Raw genomic sequence first — 14,576 nt, forward strand, 5'->3', positions numbered from 1 at the left:
CTTTTCCGCCCACCGTGGGGGGCCGCAAAGGTCGAGTCCAGCAAGCAGCCCGGGCGCGAGTTTGGGGGCGCAGCAGGGCCCGGCGGGGGCGGCGAGCGCGCGTCCCCCCGCCCGCTCAGGCGGCGTCGAGGCGCGAGCAGCTCAGCCAGCCTTGCAGAGGGAGCTCTCGGCAGCTCTGGGGTCCCTCTGCTCGCAGCCGCAGCAGCGCCGCCTGCGCCACTCGGTGGAGACGGAGACCAGCGGCGGCGACGCGCGGACTGGGAGCGACCACCGAGTAGCCGAGAAAGATCGCAGGGCGGCCAGGTAGGTTCCGGGGACCGGGCGAGCTGGAGGATGGGCAGCCCGAGAGGCGTTGGCCAGGGCCCGATACCCATACTGTACGGAGGCCCGGCTGCGCGCGCGGCGGCAGCTCTGGTCGGAACTCGTGAGCGAAGCGGGCGCGGAAGCCGAGCCGCGGAGATTGCTTCTCGGCTGAGGCCACCCGCCTCGGGAGGGGCGGAGGGCAGAGGGCGGGCCGTGGCAGGGTGATCGGTCGGGCCAAGAGCCGGCCTCGAGGGCAGAGACAAAGGAAGGAAAATGGAGTCGCCGGCGCGCGGGCCTCTGTCGCTGCCGGAGGCCTAGCGCGCCGCCAAGAGGGAGGCCTAGCGGGCGGGTGTGTGTTGGGGGGGCTGGCCGGGCCCTGGCGGGGAAGGGCAATGGCGGCGGCCGCGCCGCAGCAGGGACGGTAGAGGGAGACAAACACCCCCCGGCGGCGGCGCTGGCGCCGGGCTGCAGCCAGCGCCGACCGGAGCGGCCCCATCGTGACACCTAGAGGCGGCCCGCGAAACCTCCTCCACCCGGGGCCCCCTTACCTCCGCGCCACACCCCCCGCAGCGCCCGCTCCGCCGCCGCTCCACCGCTCCGGCCACCCGGCGTCCCCGGCCAGCTCCGCGCACCCGCACCGGCTACCGCCGCCGCCGCTGCCGCCAAAGAAGCAGCTCCGCGCACGGTTTAATCGCTCCACAGGCTCGGACACAAAATGGCGGCGGCGCGGTGCAGTGCGCCTGCGTCGGCGCTGCCGGGGCCGCGGGTGCTGATAAGGGAAGGGACGGGTGGGGGGGCTGGCCGGGCGAAGAGTGGAGGGCGGGGGAGGAAAGGTGAGGGGAGGGGTTGGCGCAGGGCAACATGGGAGGCGGCCCCGGGCGCCAACTTTCAAAAGCGGGCGCGATGGCGTCACGGGACGCGCCACGAGTCACGTCACGCCGCACGCGCCCTCCCGCGCTCTCGCCCCGTCGCGCGTGGGCTCTGCGGGCGCCGAGATGTCCGGGCTCCCGCTGGGTGGGGCTTCCTGGGCGGAGGCTCCCGCCTCTGGGCGGTGCAGGATCCCGGCCTGTTTGACCTGGTTCCCTAGTCGCAGTCTCCCGCCTTGAACTCGTACAGGGGGTGGAGAGTGTTTGGAGGAAGCAGGCGAGGGGCTAGGTGGTGCGGCTGAAGCGGTTCTTGGGCCAGGCCCCGCCCCAGTCTCCGCCCTAGCCTGGCCCGACCCGCCCTCCGAGCGCCGCGCCGCACCGCAGCCCGCCACGGAGTAGGACCCGTCCGGTCCCCGCGCATTCTGATCTTAGAAACAATCCAGCGCCTGCGAGCGGTAGCGAGAAGACCTGTCTTTGCCCATCGGCTTTTGGGGATCTCTCTGCCCTAGACAAGGGCTTCCTTTTGGTGCATCCAGGCCACCTCAGCACGGAATGGCCAGCGGAAGATCAGACTAGAAGCTCTTACACGACCATAGCAGTCGTCTTTCGCCGAAAGAACTTTCTATATTCGGTGCGGTGTAATTCTATATTTTAAAACGTTCATTTCTTGTCTTTGCCCTGAGAGCTGTTAAATTTTTTGTGGGCGGAGTCGTTCAGCCCCTCACTGTGCGGTTTCCCTTCCGCGAGCGGTAACCCCTCCCCCTCCCCAGGATGCACCTGCGGACTCAACCCAACCAGCAATAAAGTTGACCGAGGTCTTACTGGGTGTTCTGGGGGCTCTGGGAGGAGAGCTTTGGTACTTTTGGGAATTTGACTCAGGATTGTATTCTCAACTCCCTTAGATATCACTGACAACAAACGGATCCAGCGTTCCATTTGTTCCATTATGATAATGCTGCCCCAATATTGACAGGTCGTCTGTTTCTTGTGTTTTTTTGTTTGTTTGTTTGTTTGTTTTTTAAAGGGAATCAGAAATCTGGACTTGTTAAAATGTAAAATCCCCACATATTTAGACGTTGGCAACTAAATCATGTTTTAAACTGCATGAGTTGACTAAATCACACGTGTGGGCTGTCATGACCTCTGACTTGGAGGAAAGAGTGACGAGAAGTTCCTGTGCCAAATACTAGGCACTCCAGCATTTAGAGATAGGGTAATGCAGAAGGAGACTGAGATGGAGCAGCCAGGAAAGCAGAAGGAAATCCACAGTGTTGAGTTGTGAAATCTAAGGGCTGAGAAGATTTCAGATAGGAGGGGAGTGGTCAATTGTCTAGTGCTGCTGAGGGGTATACGTGGGCCAGAAACATGGCTTGGAGGTCACTAGAAAATATCATTAGTAGCCTTGGCTTGATTGGTGTTGGTGAATCAGAGATGTGGACATGACCAGAATGGGTTGAAGAGTGAATGGGAACGTAAGGAAAGAGACAGCACACATAGACAACATGAGAAGTTTTGCTGTGAAGGGAGCAAAGAAATTCAGGAATGGCTGTATAAGGATATGGGGTCAAGAGGAGATTTTTAAAAGATAGTAGGGTGCTAGAATATCTTTATGTGCCATTGGGAGTGATATGGGAGAGAGAAGGTTTACTTGACCTATATAGGAGTGAAATCCATGTGAGGATATAAGGAAATGGAAAGGATTGACCTTGGATAGGAAGAGGATGCTTCCACTGTCATAAACAGGGTAACAAAGGTGAAGATGGATGTAAATGCAGGGGAGATGGAAAGCAAGCTCACAGCTTTCCTAGTAGGACTGCCGTGGCAGCATTGGGTACCCATTTGAAGTTCATGATCATGAGTTTAAAGTTAAACCAATTGGTCCATTGTGTGGTTTCTCTTCAGCAACATTCAGCTGCTGGAATACAGATATGAAGAAAAGGGATCATTTGGTTTCTCAACACCAGGACTCAAAATTTTCTGATTCCTCATCTCAGGCACTTGCCTTGTGATTAGCTACTATTCTAGAAATGTGTGAAGTATTTGGAAATTTTACATGTGACCCCTTTTCTAGAAACCAAATGGTCCCATGTGTCTCTTATGTAGTACACCGTAAGACTCAAGCATAAAGAAAAGGCGAACTTAGAGGAAAATTACCAAACAGATACCTCTGGAGTGTTTGCATTTTCTCAGCCCTCTACCCCAAACAGTTCCTGGTAGTCTTAGGAACTATTTACAAGAAACAACAAAGCTGACTTTCACTTAAGTCATTAGCTTCTTTTTCTAGTACTTTTAATAATCTGATTAATTCACTTTCTCAAAGATTTTACCTCAAACCATCTTCCTTTAAGAGTAAGGTGCAAGAACATTTTATAAGGCTTTAACATGGGCAAATATAAAGCAATGTATTGAGATGGAAAAAAACCTCAACTATACTTACAATTATATTTATAACTGTTATGGTCAGAATATTTGTATTCCCTCCATAGTTCATGTTGAAATCCTAATGCCAGATGTGATGATGCTAGCAGGTGGGACCTTTGGGAGGTGCTTAAGTCATGAGAGTGGAACCCTCATAAATGTGATTAGTGCCTTTTAAAAGAGGCTTCACAGAGATCCCTAACCCCTTCTACCATGTGAGGACACTGAGAAGGTACTGGGTATGAACCAGGGAGAGGACTTTAAGAATGTGACCATATTGGTGCCTTGACTTGGGTCTTCCCAGCCTCCAGAACTGTGAGGAATAAATGTCTTCTGTTTATAGGGCACCCAGTGGTATTTTGTTACAGCAACTAAAACAACAACTATATTTATACTATATCCAGTATAATTACAACTATATGACCTGAGTCATCACTTTGAAGCCAGGAATGGGGTCCAAGTGGCCTTGGAAGCTGCTTTCTGAAGGCAAAGATCCCATGTGCTGCTCTGACACAGAGCTGAGAAAATGCTAAGAGTCACTACTAGGAAGCAACAAAAGGAAATGTTTCCTCCACCTTGTAGGAAATTGTGATGTGTTCTGCTTCATGGAATCAGCTCCAAAGACCAAGGAATAGAAAGCCAAACCAAAAGGATAGGCTGCTTCAGGCTGGACAGAAACAAGCTAGAAGGAAAAGTAACATGATAAGAGCCCGACAAACAGGATGATAAAAAAAAGGACGGGTTTGTTCCCTGCAGTACTACACCAGACTACCTCACCAATGAGAACGTGGGTGATTTAAAACCACTCAGTGATTTAAGGAAGTGTTCTTCCCATGGACTGTCTCTTAGGTTTGTAGTCCACAGGCGTTCAGGGCATTATCAGCAGAAAGCTGTCAGCTTACCACATGGCATTGGTGAAGTCACCACCGTGGGTGCCAGGATCTGGACCTCAGCCTCACAGGTAGGAATAGAAATGTAGTCTGTATCCTGCAAGTGGATTCCTTTCTTAAAGAATGGTCAGGTTCACAAGAACTTAATGGGTGAGTAGAGTGCTGTTTTACTAAGTAGCAAGTGGACCAGTGCTCTTAACGCATATGTTGGCAAAAGGCATGTTCTCTCCCTACTAGACAGCCTCTTGGGAAGCCAAATTACTAAAACGCTTTGGCGAGCAGTTAATTAGATTAAGAGATGTCAGTCATATAACTTAAATGTTTAATATCGCCCTCTCTGGATGCTGGAGTCAGATGGTCCAGCATTTGAGTTTTGTATTGGCTCCTTATTAGCTGTGTGATCTTGAGTGAATTAGTAACAACTCAACTGCAGGTTTCTTCTCAATGAAAAATAGGATGATAATTGTACTTCACATAGTGGTAAGAATTAAATGAGAAAATGCAAGTAAAGCTTTTGATGTAGCCCTAGGCACCAGTAATCATGCAATAAATATAAACAATTATTATTTGTTATGCTTCTTACTACCTACCCTCACTCCCAAATCCACCTTCTGATAGAAATGTTTTAGATTCATTCATAGACTGACTAGGCTTTCCTTGGCTTGAGAGCCATTCTTTCTGAGAAAGGTGTACTTTGTGCTATAATTCTCAGGAGAACAGTTCTATTTTCAAGATCTTCCTTGGCTCCTACAAATTGCCCCATGAAGCTTGCAACAATCATGATCATTTATGTGTGTGTTTTTTTTTTTAGAACTCTAAGCAAGAGAATCAACAAATGAAGAAGAGATGTGTTGATTTTCTGAATAACAGTGGGCAAGACTCTTCCTGCCCACTTTGGGGATAAGACCTAAAGTTACACCTGAACACTCCTGTTGCCTCTGTATTTATTGGAGATACGTGTAAGATATAATCCAATTCAGTAAACATTTACTAAGCACCTGCTGTGTTCAACGCCCTGTTCTAGCTACTGCGGATACAAAGATGACACAAGATGTGTTTCCTGTCCTTGAATTTAAAGTTTAACTGGTCAGGCTGATTAGAAATCAACAATAACAAAAAACAATTCATGCCATAGTTGTTATAATGGGGAAAAATAGACTCAGAGATAACAGAGCAAATCATTCCCCAGGAGTATCTCTTTTCAGCTCGATGTTAACAAGCAAGGCACAGGCATTAAGGTGAAGAATCGTAATCAAGGGCAGAAAAGGGCACAGAAGTGTTAGGGGGGTGCAAGACATCCCACACCATTGGATTAGGGTGTGGACTAGTGATGCTAAACCTTATTTTGGAAAGCTTTCAATGTCAACTGCTAAGGCCAACCACTTTCTCCTAACATTTTAAAGACCTGCCCTTCCACCTCTACCCAGACCACAGGAATTGATGTCCGCTTTCTTCAGACCCCTGTAAAAGCCATAATTGTTTTTTGCTTCTCAGCTCAAATTACTGCTCTCTACAATGTAAAGTACTTTACCTAGACCTACATCCCACATTTGGGAAGTAGGTTACTTTTGTTGTCTCTGGTCTTACCTGCATTTTTTCAGACATGATCCTCCTTTAATAATCTATCTCATTTTGCAAAAGACCTTTTCATGTCTGCCCTTTTAATTGATGTTCACAGCTCTATTTGAAGAGCCAGTCATAGTTTTGTCCCAACTCAAGAAACGAACACTTACTCAGAGTCATCCACTAACTTGTTGGCAAACCCAGAATGTGCTCTCAGATCTTCCAGCCCTAGCCTCTTCCCTCTCTCTTGCTCTTCTTTCACTGGCTGCTCAGAGGACCTCACACTGCCAGATGCATTTTCATTTTTCTAGCAGTCCTCTGGAGCTGAGTCTTCCCCTCAGGCTGCTTTGGAAGGGGAGGAGAAGAGAGGTCTGTCAGGCAGGCTCTGGGCCTCTCTGCTCCCCCACCTTCCCCCACTTCTCCAAATTGTGATTTGTTCTGAGGGAAAAATGGTTTCTGCACCTAAAACAAGTTGGACACTACTGCTTTCATTCAAAGGAAGGGCTTTAATGATGGAAATTTCAGGCTTTTGGAAGGCAGATAGCAGAGGTATTTGGAATGATGACTTAACAATCTATAATTATGTCCTGAAAATCTGCTCGAGACCTAGGTCCATGCTTGAGGCTAGGTAATACTGGAGACAGGTGATGGCCCTCGTTCTCCAGTGCCTTATATCTTATATTAGTCTTATATCAGACTAAACTTCATGAACGTTAGGTAAAAGTCAGGGGTGGAGAGGCAATTAAAAGGTATGGGCTGCAAGTGTAGGGGAACAGATTGGTCACTGGACATCACAGCAGTCATGAGACTTCACAGTAAAGCAAGGATGACTACCAAGTTTTTGCCTCCAGCTTATAGCCTTCTCTTCTTGGCCTAGAGCTCCATATCCAGCTTTTTTCTGGATACTTCCTTCAGGATGACTCCCAGGCCACCCTTGTGGGCCTTGTCACTTCTCCTGACCCGCTTCTCTAGGGCTTTCCCATTTCAATGAAAGATACCACCATCCATCCATCACCCAGGCCAGAAAGGTGGTGGGCTTCATTCTCTCATCTCCCACATACTATCAGTCACCAAATCCTGTCTATTCTGCCTTCGGGACATCTCTTCACTTGAACCACCTCTCCATCCTCACTGCCCCCACCCTGGCCCAGGCCCCTATCATAGACTTATCACTGCTTCTTGCCTCCTCTCTCCACACAACTGCCGAGTGACCTTTTCAAAGCATAGATGTGATCACAAAATTCCCCTGCTTCATGCCCAAGGATGGCTCCCCAGTGCCCTGGGGGTAAATTCCAACTCCTCTGCAGAAGGCCTCTGTGACCAACCCCTCAATCACCTCTTCAACCTTGTTTCTAACAGCTCCTTCTGGCTCCTGTGGGTTCAACTTGCTTACCTCCTCGACCAGTCTGACCGTTCTCTGTCCCTATATCGTCCCCTGCTCAGGCTTCTGGTCCATTTGTTAATTGGGATCCTGGTGGTGATCATGGGGGGCTGTGGGGACAGAGCCAGGAGAGCAGTTTCCAGGCTCTTGACCTCACGTGGAAAGGTGCTGGCTCAGGTAGTAGATGGCCATCAGCTGTAACTAGTTGGCCATCAGCTGTTACCGGTTAGCCATTAGCCACTGATATAACTGCCGTGGCCTCGCTATAACCTACGTTCTTATGCGGGGAGCGGGACCAGAGACCCCGCATGACACATGGTGCAGTGAGCAGGGTATGGTGCCGGCCAGAATTTTCAAAGGGGTAATGCAGCAATTTGTACGTTTGAAAGCTCAGTTTTGCCAGCAGGGTATGGCGTTGGCCAGAATTCTCTGAAGAGCGGCGGAGCAGTTTGTGCGTATGAGCGCTCAGTCTTGGGAAGCCCGTGAGGAGCGGTGCCAGGAACAGGAGGAGCGATCTGCTTGGGGGAAAAGTGACACCTCGGTGAAGTGGTGGGCGTCTGAAGCCTCCAGATGGCATGCCATCCTGTTGGCTGTGGCGGGTGTCACCTTTTGGTGGTCTGCTGCTGCCATGGGCTCCTAGAGTTGTGGACACCTTGCGCCTGGGCCACCGCCCACTCGGATGCCTGGCATGGTGGGCAGGATTCCGACCAGCATGGGAAAAGCCATGCAGCTGCCGGAGAGCTGGACCCCCATGGAAGGGTGGCAAGACGTGGATGGTTCTCCAACCAGCATAGGCCAGAGAAAGCGAAGGTCACTGCGGCCATGTGGGCTGGGCAGTGCTTGCTGGGATGGCCCAGATGCAGGACTTGTAGTCCCAGGAGGAAACGCTTGCTGAGTCTTTGGTAGGAGATGTGGGTGAGGTCAAGGTCGTCCCTTACCCCCAGGTTGGGGAGAACTTGGAACCCTCACCCTGCGAAGAGGGCACACATTGTGAGGGCAACGCACAGCCCTGGAGAATGACTATAGACTATGGGGAATTGCCTTCCATCCCTGATTTCATGGAGCGCTTGACTGTTTGCTTGGGAACATACCACCATGTAGGGAACTGGCAGATGTTTACTTCCAGTGTCTTGCCTGGCTGCCAGCGAGACTGTGGTGCAGAAAGACCCCTTCTTGGGGTGCAGGAGGATGTTTGCAACTGGCCACCATGAAGAATATGTAAGCACCTTGGCTGTAAGCCACTATTGTTCCAGCGTGGTACCCTGAGAAACCCTCGCTATGCCCAGAGGGTAGGTGGACGTGGAGGTACATCCTCTGGGACATTGTTTGAACTGGACTGGAACCTTTTCTTGTGGGCTGGGTTCCTGGCGCTGGGCCCCTTGCAGAAGATGCTTGTCGCATGGATTGTGAGGTGAGACCCTGGAGGGGTGGAGTGTGGGAACAGAGCCAGGAGAGCAGTTTCTAAGCTCTCGACCTCATGTGGGAAGGTCTGGCTCGGATAGTAGGTGGCCATCAACCGTGACTAGTTGGCCATCAGCTGTTACTGGTTAGCCATTAGCCACTAATATAACTGCCGTGGCTACGCTAGGGATTTGGTTGGTTGATTGGCAGAGAAACCGATGATGGATTGCAGCTAGCAAGTGGGGGTAGGTTGGTTGGCAGAGAAGCGGACAGAGGATTGCGCATCGTGTGGAGCTTGCTTCCTGTATCTCCAACCCAGCTGCCAGCGAGAATATAGTGGTGTGGGCCCCCTATCCATGGCTCCGTTGGTGTTCCTTTTTGGCCTCACCATATCCTGTGTTCTGGTGCAGGGAGCAGGACCAGAGTCCCTGCATGACAGGACTATGGGGAATGTTTTGAGTGTCCAGGCTTTTTCTGCATTGAACATACCGTGCTTTCATACTCAAAATGTTTTCAGGTTGTCTTTGAGGTAAGACCAAGACGTGACTTAGGGTGTTGGATATAGGGAACCAAGAGCTGGATACAAGTGTTAGAGGTATTCATCCAAAGCTAATCTTGATCACCTACTGTGTATTTGACCTGGGGATAGTAAAGGCAGATGCAACCTGATTAAAATAAAGAATTGCCCTGGAACATGTGATAAAAATGCAGATTCCTTGGTCCCACCCCAGACCTCTGAATTTGAATCTCTAGGGAAGTTCTCAGGTGAATCTTAGAACTGGGTAAGTTGGAAAGGCTTAACCTGATTTCATTCATAAGAAATAATTCAAAATTGGCAAACCCATAGAGACAGATTAGTGGTTGCCTCAGGGTGGGGGTAAGACGGGGGATGTGAAGGCCCAGGGCTGATAGCTAAGGGGTGCAGTTTCTTTTGGGTTGATGAAAATGCTCTAAAATTGATTGTGGTGATGATGGCACAACTCTGAATATACTAAAAGCCATAGAACAGTATGCTTTAAATGGGTGACTGCATGGTATGTGGACTAAATCTCAATAAAGCTGTTTAAAAACAAGTAAACAAACAAACAAACAAAAGTCTTTGGACCAAACTCCATAAGTCATCTTCCCCAGACTTGAGTGGTGCCTCTTACCCAGTAGAATAGTCAGCAAATACTTATGGACGTATACGTTGGAGAGTACGAAGTAAATGAGCAATTGCAATGGGGTGTAATATACTGGGGGAAGTGCAGGCTCCTGTGATAGGAGAGTGGAGGGGCAGCTTCCTGAAGTGATCTGTGATGTTTAGGTTGAAGCCTGACAGAAGAACAGGCATTAATTAGCAAGGCAAGATGAGGGGTGGGAAGAGTGTACCACGATGGGGCAAGCAAGCCCCACACGCGGCTTGGCAAGGCACCGGTGCAGAGAAAGAAGTTAGGTGGCAGAAGTGAGGCTGGAGAGGGGAACAGACTCAAGGGCTTTGTGAGCCAGGTTGAGGGGGCTGGAATTAAACAGAAAGCCTGTTTGTATTTTAGAAATCACTCTGACTGCACTGTGGAGAATGGGTGGAAGAGGGGCAATACCAGGGCCAGGAAGCCTGTGAGGGGGCAATTTTAGTGTCTAGGTGAGAGGTCAATGTGTCCTGAACCTGCGTTGGTGTCAATGGGGATAAAGAGAGGTGGACAGGATTTAGAAATATTTAGGGCATTTAATTGAGAGATTCTGATGGCTGGCATGAGGGGACGGAGGAAAAAGTCAAGTATGAGGCTCAGTTGAGTGGCTTGGGTACCTGGGTAGCTGGTAACCCCAAAAGCCCTGGAGGAGAAACAGACTGAGATGTTGTGTTTGCTTTTTGAGCATGCTCTTCAAAAGGAGGTGTCCAGTCAGTCAGCAGTTGAATATGGGTGTCGGCGGTGAAGAGAGAGCGATATTAGTCACTGGCATACCGCTTCAGCATACAGATGGAAGCCAGAGGAACGGATGAGGTGGTTCAGTGAATATGTTTCAAGAACGAGGAGAAAAGGGCCTAGAATGGAATCCTGTGGTGTGATGTTTGTAAGAGGATGCTTGAAGAGGAGGTGGAGGAGGAGATTGTAAGGCAATTCAGAGGAAATAGCGAGAAACGTAGGTGTAAGCCAGAGCAATTCATCTGCTTATTAAGCTGCGGTAAGTCAGCATTTAGTGAAGGTTCACATGCCCTGGGTAGATTCAGAGACAAGTGAGACTTGACGGTTAACATCAAACTCCAATTGTGGCCATCACCCCATGCAACCTTCTGAAACCAGAGGCCCCTTACGTGCCGGCCAATGACAGTCTTATTTCCTAAGGTACATTGTTCTTCCTCAGCAGTTTGTATAGGTCCTGGAGTCCTCCCCAAGCTCACCCTCCTGTACTGCCCAGGGCCAGCAGTCAGGCCTTCTGTCCATGGGGGATGGGGGCCTGAATAAGACACTCCAGGGCTGTCTGGAGCGAGTGGGGTACGGAGGGAAAGGAGGGAACATGTCATATGCCTAGGGTTCAGCAAATTGTACCCACAGCAGGCACAGAAACAAGAAAGCACCTCCGCTCTGTGGGCGAGACAAAGAAACAGTCCTCCCACGTGCCACCCCATCTGCTTCTTTGCCTTTACAACATGCTTTTTTTTCTTTGTTTTTTTGGTTCTCTGCAGCTTTGACTACATGACGAAGAAGACTGGGAGACAGGAGGCAAGGTAAGGTTGGAAGAAGGCAAGAGGAAAGAGGGAAGTCGGGAGCCTCTAGTGACATCAACACAATACAATAAATCAGGCCCTGGACGACCTCCGCCTGGTCCCTCTTTTCTAGCACGTGCGTATCAGTTTCCCCTTGGGAAGAGCCCCGACAATGATCGCCAAGGCTTGGTGTGGCCCTGACTGACGGAGCGCTCCTCAGTGTCAGAGGCCTTGGGGGCCCGTCCTTCTGTCCCCTCAGAGGCTTGCACAGGCTACACAGGACAGCTGGGTACAGGCTTTTCCTGCCCTGCTGTCTTTGACTCTTGAGATGATCAACCTCCCATCACCTTGGATGGCAGGCTCCTGACTGTCGAGTCCAGGGCAGCAGGAATGGGTGTCTCCCTGAACCTGTGTGACAGCAGGATAGGAAGTAGGGGGGTGCTGGGAGCGGCTTTGCCCTGTGGGAAAATTTGTGGGAAGCACCTAGGAGGCTGTGTGTGTTGTGGGAGGGGAGGGTTTACAGGAGGAGGGACAAGGGCTCTTCCTGCCCTCTGCCATCTCACAGACCTGAGCATGGACCTGACTTCAAGTCATTGATGGCGAGGGGGTGTGACCGTTTAGTGCTCTGAGCTAGGTAGGCATGATGGGACAAAGACTAAGGCTCTTTTTGTCTTGGCTTTGATAGTCCTTCACCTGTACCGGGCTGTGCTCACAGCGTCCTCCTTGATCCCCACACACACCCTTGGCTAGGGCTGAATACTGGGCTATGGCCCTAGGACCCTCCTTATAGAGGACAGAAAGTTAGGGTCCCTGTCCCTTTCCAGCATTGGAGAGCAGGGATGTCTGTCACTCAGATTTTCAGTGACAGTCCCAGTTGATCCCCCAGCTGGGATGATATTTTTCCAGCCTACATTTCTTGCCCAGGCTGTCGTCTCCTGTGGATTGAACTAGAAGCTCGTGCTGGCCCAGTCACACCCCTGTCTGCACTTTCCCAGGACCTGGTCAGCTAGTGTTTACTTCCTCTTTCCTCACCACAGGCTACACTTTGGATGCAAGACAACAGTCCTGCCCTACTAGTGGGCCTCTTGTGGGGCCCCCAGGGCTGGTTCTGGGACTGCAACCCTCCTGCAGGAGGGGCCCTTGAGGCAAGCCCAAGTTGTGGCCAGCTTTGGGTGCTGCCTTGGTCTCTGTCTCGTTTGCCTTCTCCACCCTCTGCCACTGCCGCCTACCACCCCAAAAGCTGAACTGCACACCATCACTCCCATGACGCCTTTCACTGTCAGAGGGAGCACAGAGCTGTGTGTTAAGGGCTGTCTGCCTGCCCCACCCCCACCCATCTGGAATGAGCCACCTGCATCCACACACAGGTGTTTCCTGTGCTCCTTCCTGTTGCCGTTTTTTTTTTTTTTCTGCTCAGCTTGGCTTCCCCAGCAGGTGGGTAAGGGCCCAGCCAAACGTCTTCACATACAGTTCTAAAACACTTGGGGGCAGGGCTCCCTGGGGATCTGGGTCACACCCCCTCCCCCGGGGGGACTGTTGGTACCTCATTGGCTTTTCCTGAGTGCAGGCACACACACTTTCCCCAATGTATCACATCGCTATGCTTCCACCACAGGCACAGAGAGTGGGCTGAGGGAGTGGGGAAGGCCCTGCTGTGCCATCTCCCTTGCCCCTGGATAATGAAAGCTCTGGAGGGAGAGGAGAAGGGTGGGGGGCCTGTTTCTCCATCCTTGGATGTGGGCCTCCCTCAGGCCCTCCTTGGAACAGGCCTGCCATCCTGAAATCTACCCCACCCTCAAGTTCCTTCCATAGAATGCTTAGCTTTCTGGGGTTAACATACTCACATGCCACACAGCTCTGGGGGGAGGTGAACCCTCTCCCTGGAGTCCTGCTTCCCAAAGCAGAACAGGTCAGTCAGCTGTGGGGGGCCACGGAGTTCAGTCAGGTTTGTTATTACAGAGAGGAGGCGGCTCTGAGAGAGAAGGGACTTGCTGTTTAAGGTCACAGGGCAGCCATCCAGGTCTCCTGCCTCCCAGGTCCTAGCTCTTACCCTCTGCGAGGATCTCTCTTATTACCCAGCCCTCAAGGAGCTCCTAGCACTCCGCCCCCTGTGTAGGAGGCTGCCAAAGCCGAGGGGCAGACCTACCGTAGGAGCCTGGCATTCTTATGGGGTTCTGCTGCCTCCTGGTGGCCAGGAGCTCCAGCCACCACCACGCCTTTTTTTCCTGCCTGATTCCTTCTCTTTGCCTCCTGGTAGCAGAGAGCTAGCTGCTGGGGAGCCATTCCCAGGACTGGCACCATTGGTCCTTCTCTAGGTCAACTCCACCCGGGTCCCTAGCTTCCAGGCCCAGGGATGCCGAGCCTGCAGGCTGAGCCTCCTCAGGAACACCCCACCACCCTTTTCCTCTGCCCTCCAAGCCCACTTCCGGCCTTTGGGCTCTCTCCCACCTGGATTTCCAGGACAGAAGCACATGCCCTTGTCACAGTGGGATTGTGGACCCACGAGTGTCAGGAAGGGCCACAGGCAAAGGGTGCTGGAGCCCGAGGGGCAGGAGTGCGCAAGATCAGGCCACATAGGAAAGGCATTTTTGCTTTTTTATTTTCTGTAAAACTCTGTAAATAAAATACAAAACCAAGGGAGGTGGTGGGGCAGAGGCAGGATGGCCAGGCCCGGGACACTGATGTGTGGCAAGTGTGCGGAACTGAGGCTGGGAGGCACTTGACTGCAGGCACTGACGACCAACCCCAAGGGCAACAGAAGAATATATTAGATTTTCATTGATAGGAATCTGTGGGGGAGGGGTGTCTGGAGCCAGCCCTCACCCTCCCTGCCAGTGCCTGGTGAGCCCTGAAAGTGGGGGGAAGGTGCACTGGAAGCCGGGGGTGGGAAGTTCAGAATGCTGTGCTGGCCATGCTGCCGGGCCCAAAGATTCGGGGCAGGGCATCCAGTGACTCCTCTAGCCGTCGATGGGCAGACTGTCCCTCTTCCCCTGTAAGGGGTAAGGATGGGGTAAGGAGTGGCCCGAGTCCCACCCAGCCCTCCCACCCTTGACCCCATCTCACCCCTA

At 51.6% G+C, this 14,576-nt stretch overlaps 3 protein-coding genes across 13 annotated transcripts in view; 1 reads left to right on the forward strand and 2 right to left on the reverse strand.

The window, feature by feature from the left end:
• The window catches only part of CTCF (CCCTC-binding factor), a 43,680-nt gene extending 42,655 nt beyond the window's left edge, over window positions 1–1,025 (reverse strand). For 2 of the 4 annotated variants that reach the window (XM_074314729.1, XM_074314725.1), the window contains exon 1: window positions 852–1,004. The gene's annotated coding sequence lies outside the window, so the exon portion shown is untranslated. Of the gene's footprint in view, window positions 1–851 lie in introns of all 4 variants that reach the window. The other 2 variants (XM_074314724.1, XM_074314726.1) reach the window with 2 other exon arrangements.
• A 167-nt stretch (window positions 1,026–1,192) lies between these two features.
• The window catches only part of AGRP (agouti related neuropeptide), a 51,361-nt gene continuing 37,977 nt past the window's right edge, over window positions 1,193–14,576 (forward strand). Inside the window, exons 1-2 of the mRNA XM_074314731.1 lie at window positions 1,193–1,800; window positions 11,488–11,529. The gene's annotated coding sequence lies outside the window, so the exon portion shown is untranslated. The remainder of the gene's footprint in view (window positions 1,801–11,487; window positions 11,530–14,576) is intronic.
• The window catches only part of RIPOR1 (RHO family interacting cell polarization regulator 1), a 39,009-nt gene continuing 38,522 nt past the window's right edge, over window positions 14,090–14,576 (reverse strand). For all 8 annotated transcript variants that reach the window (XM_074314721.1, XM_074314720.1, XM_074314719.1 and 5 more), the window contains one exon: window positions 14,090–14,498. In XM_074314721.1, coding sequence (XP_074170822.1) covers window positions 14,401–14,498 — 98 coding nt within the window. In that variant the 3' untranslated portion in view covers window positions 14,090–14,400. The remainder of the gene's footprint in view (window positions 14,499–14,576) is intronic.

The sequence above is a fragment of the Rhinolophus sinicus genome, linkage group LG11 (assembly GCF_036562045.2).
Source record: "Rhinolophus sinicus isolate RSC01 linkage group LG11, ASM3656204v1, whole genome shotgun sequence".
NCBI classification, from domain to species: Eukaryota; Metazoa; Chordata; class Mammalia; order Chiroptera; family Rhinolophidae; genus Rhinolophus; species Rhinolophus sinicus.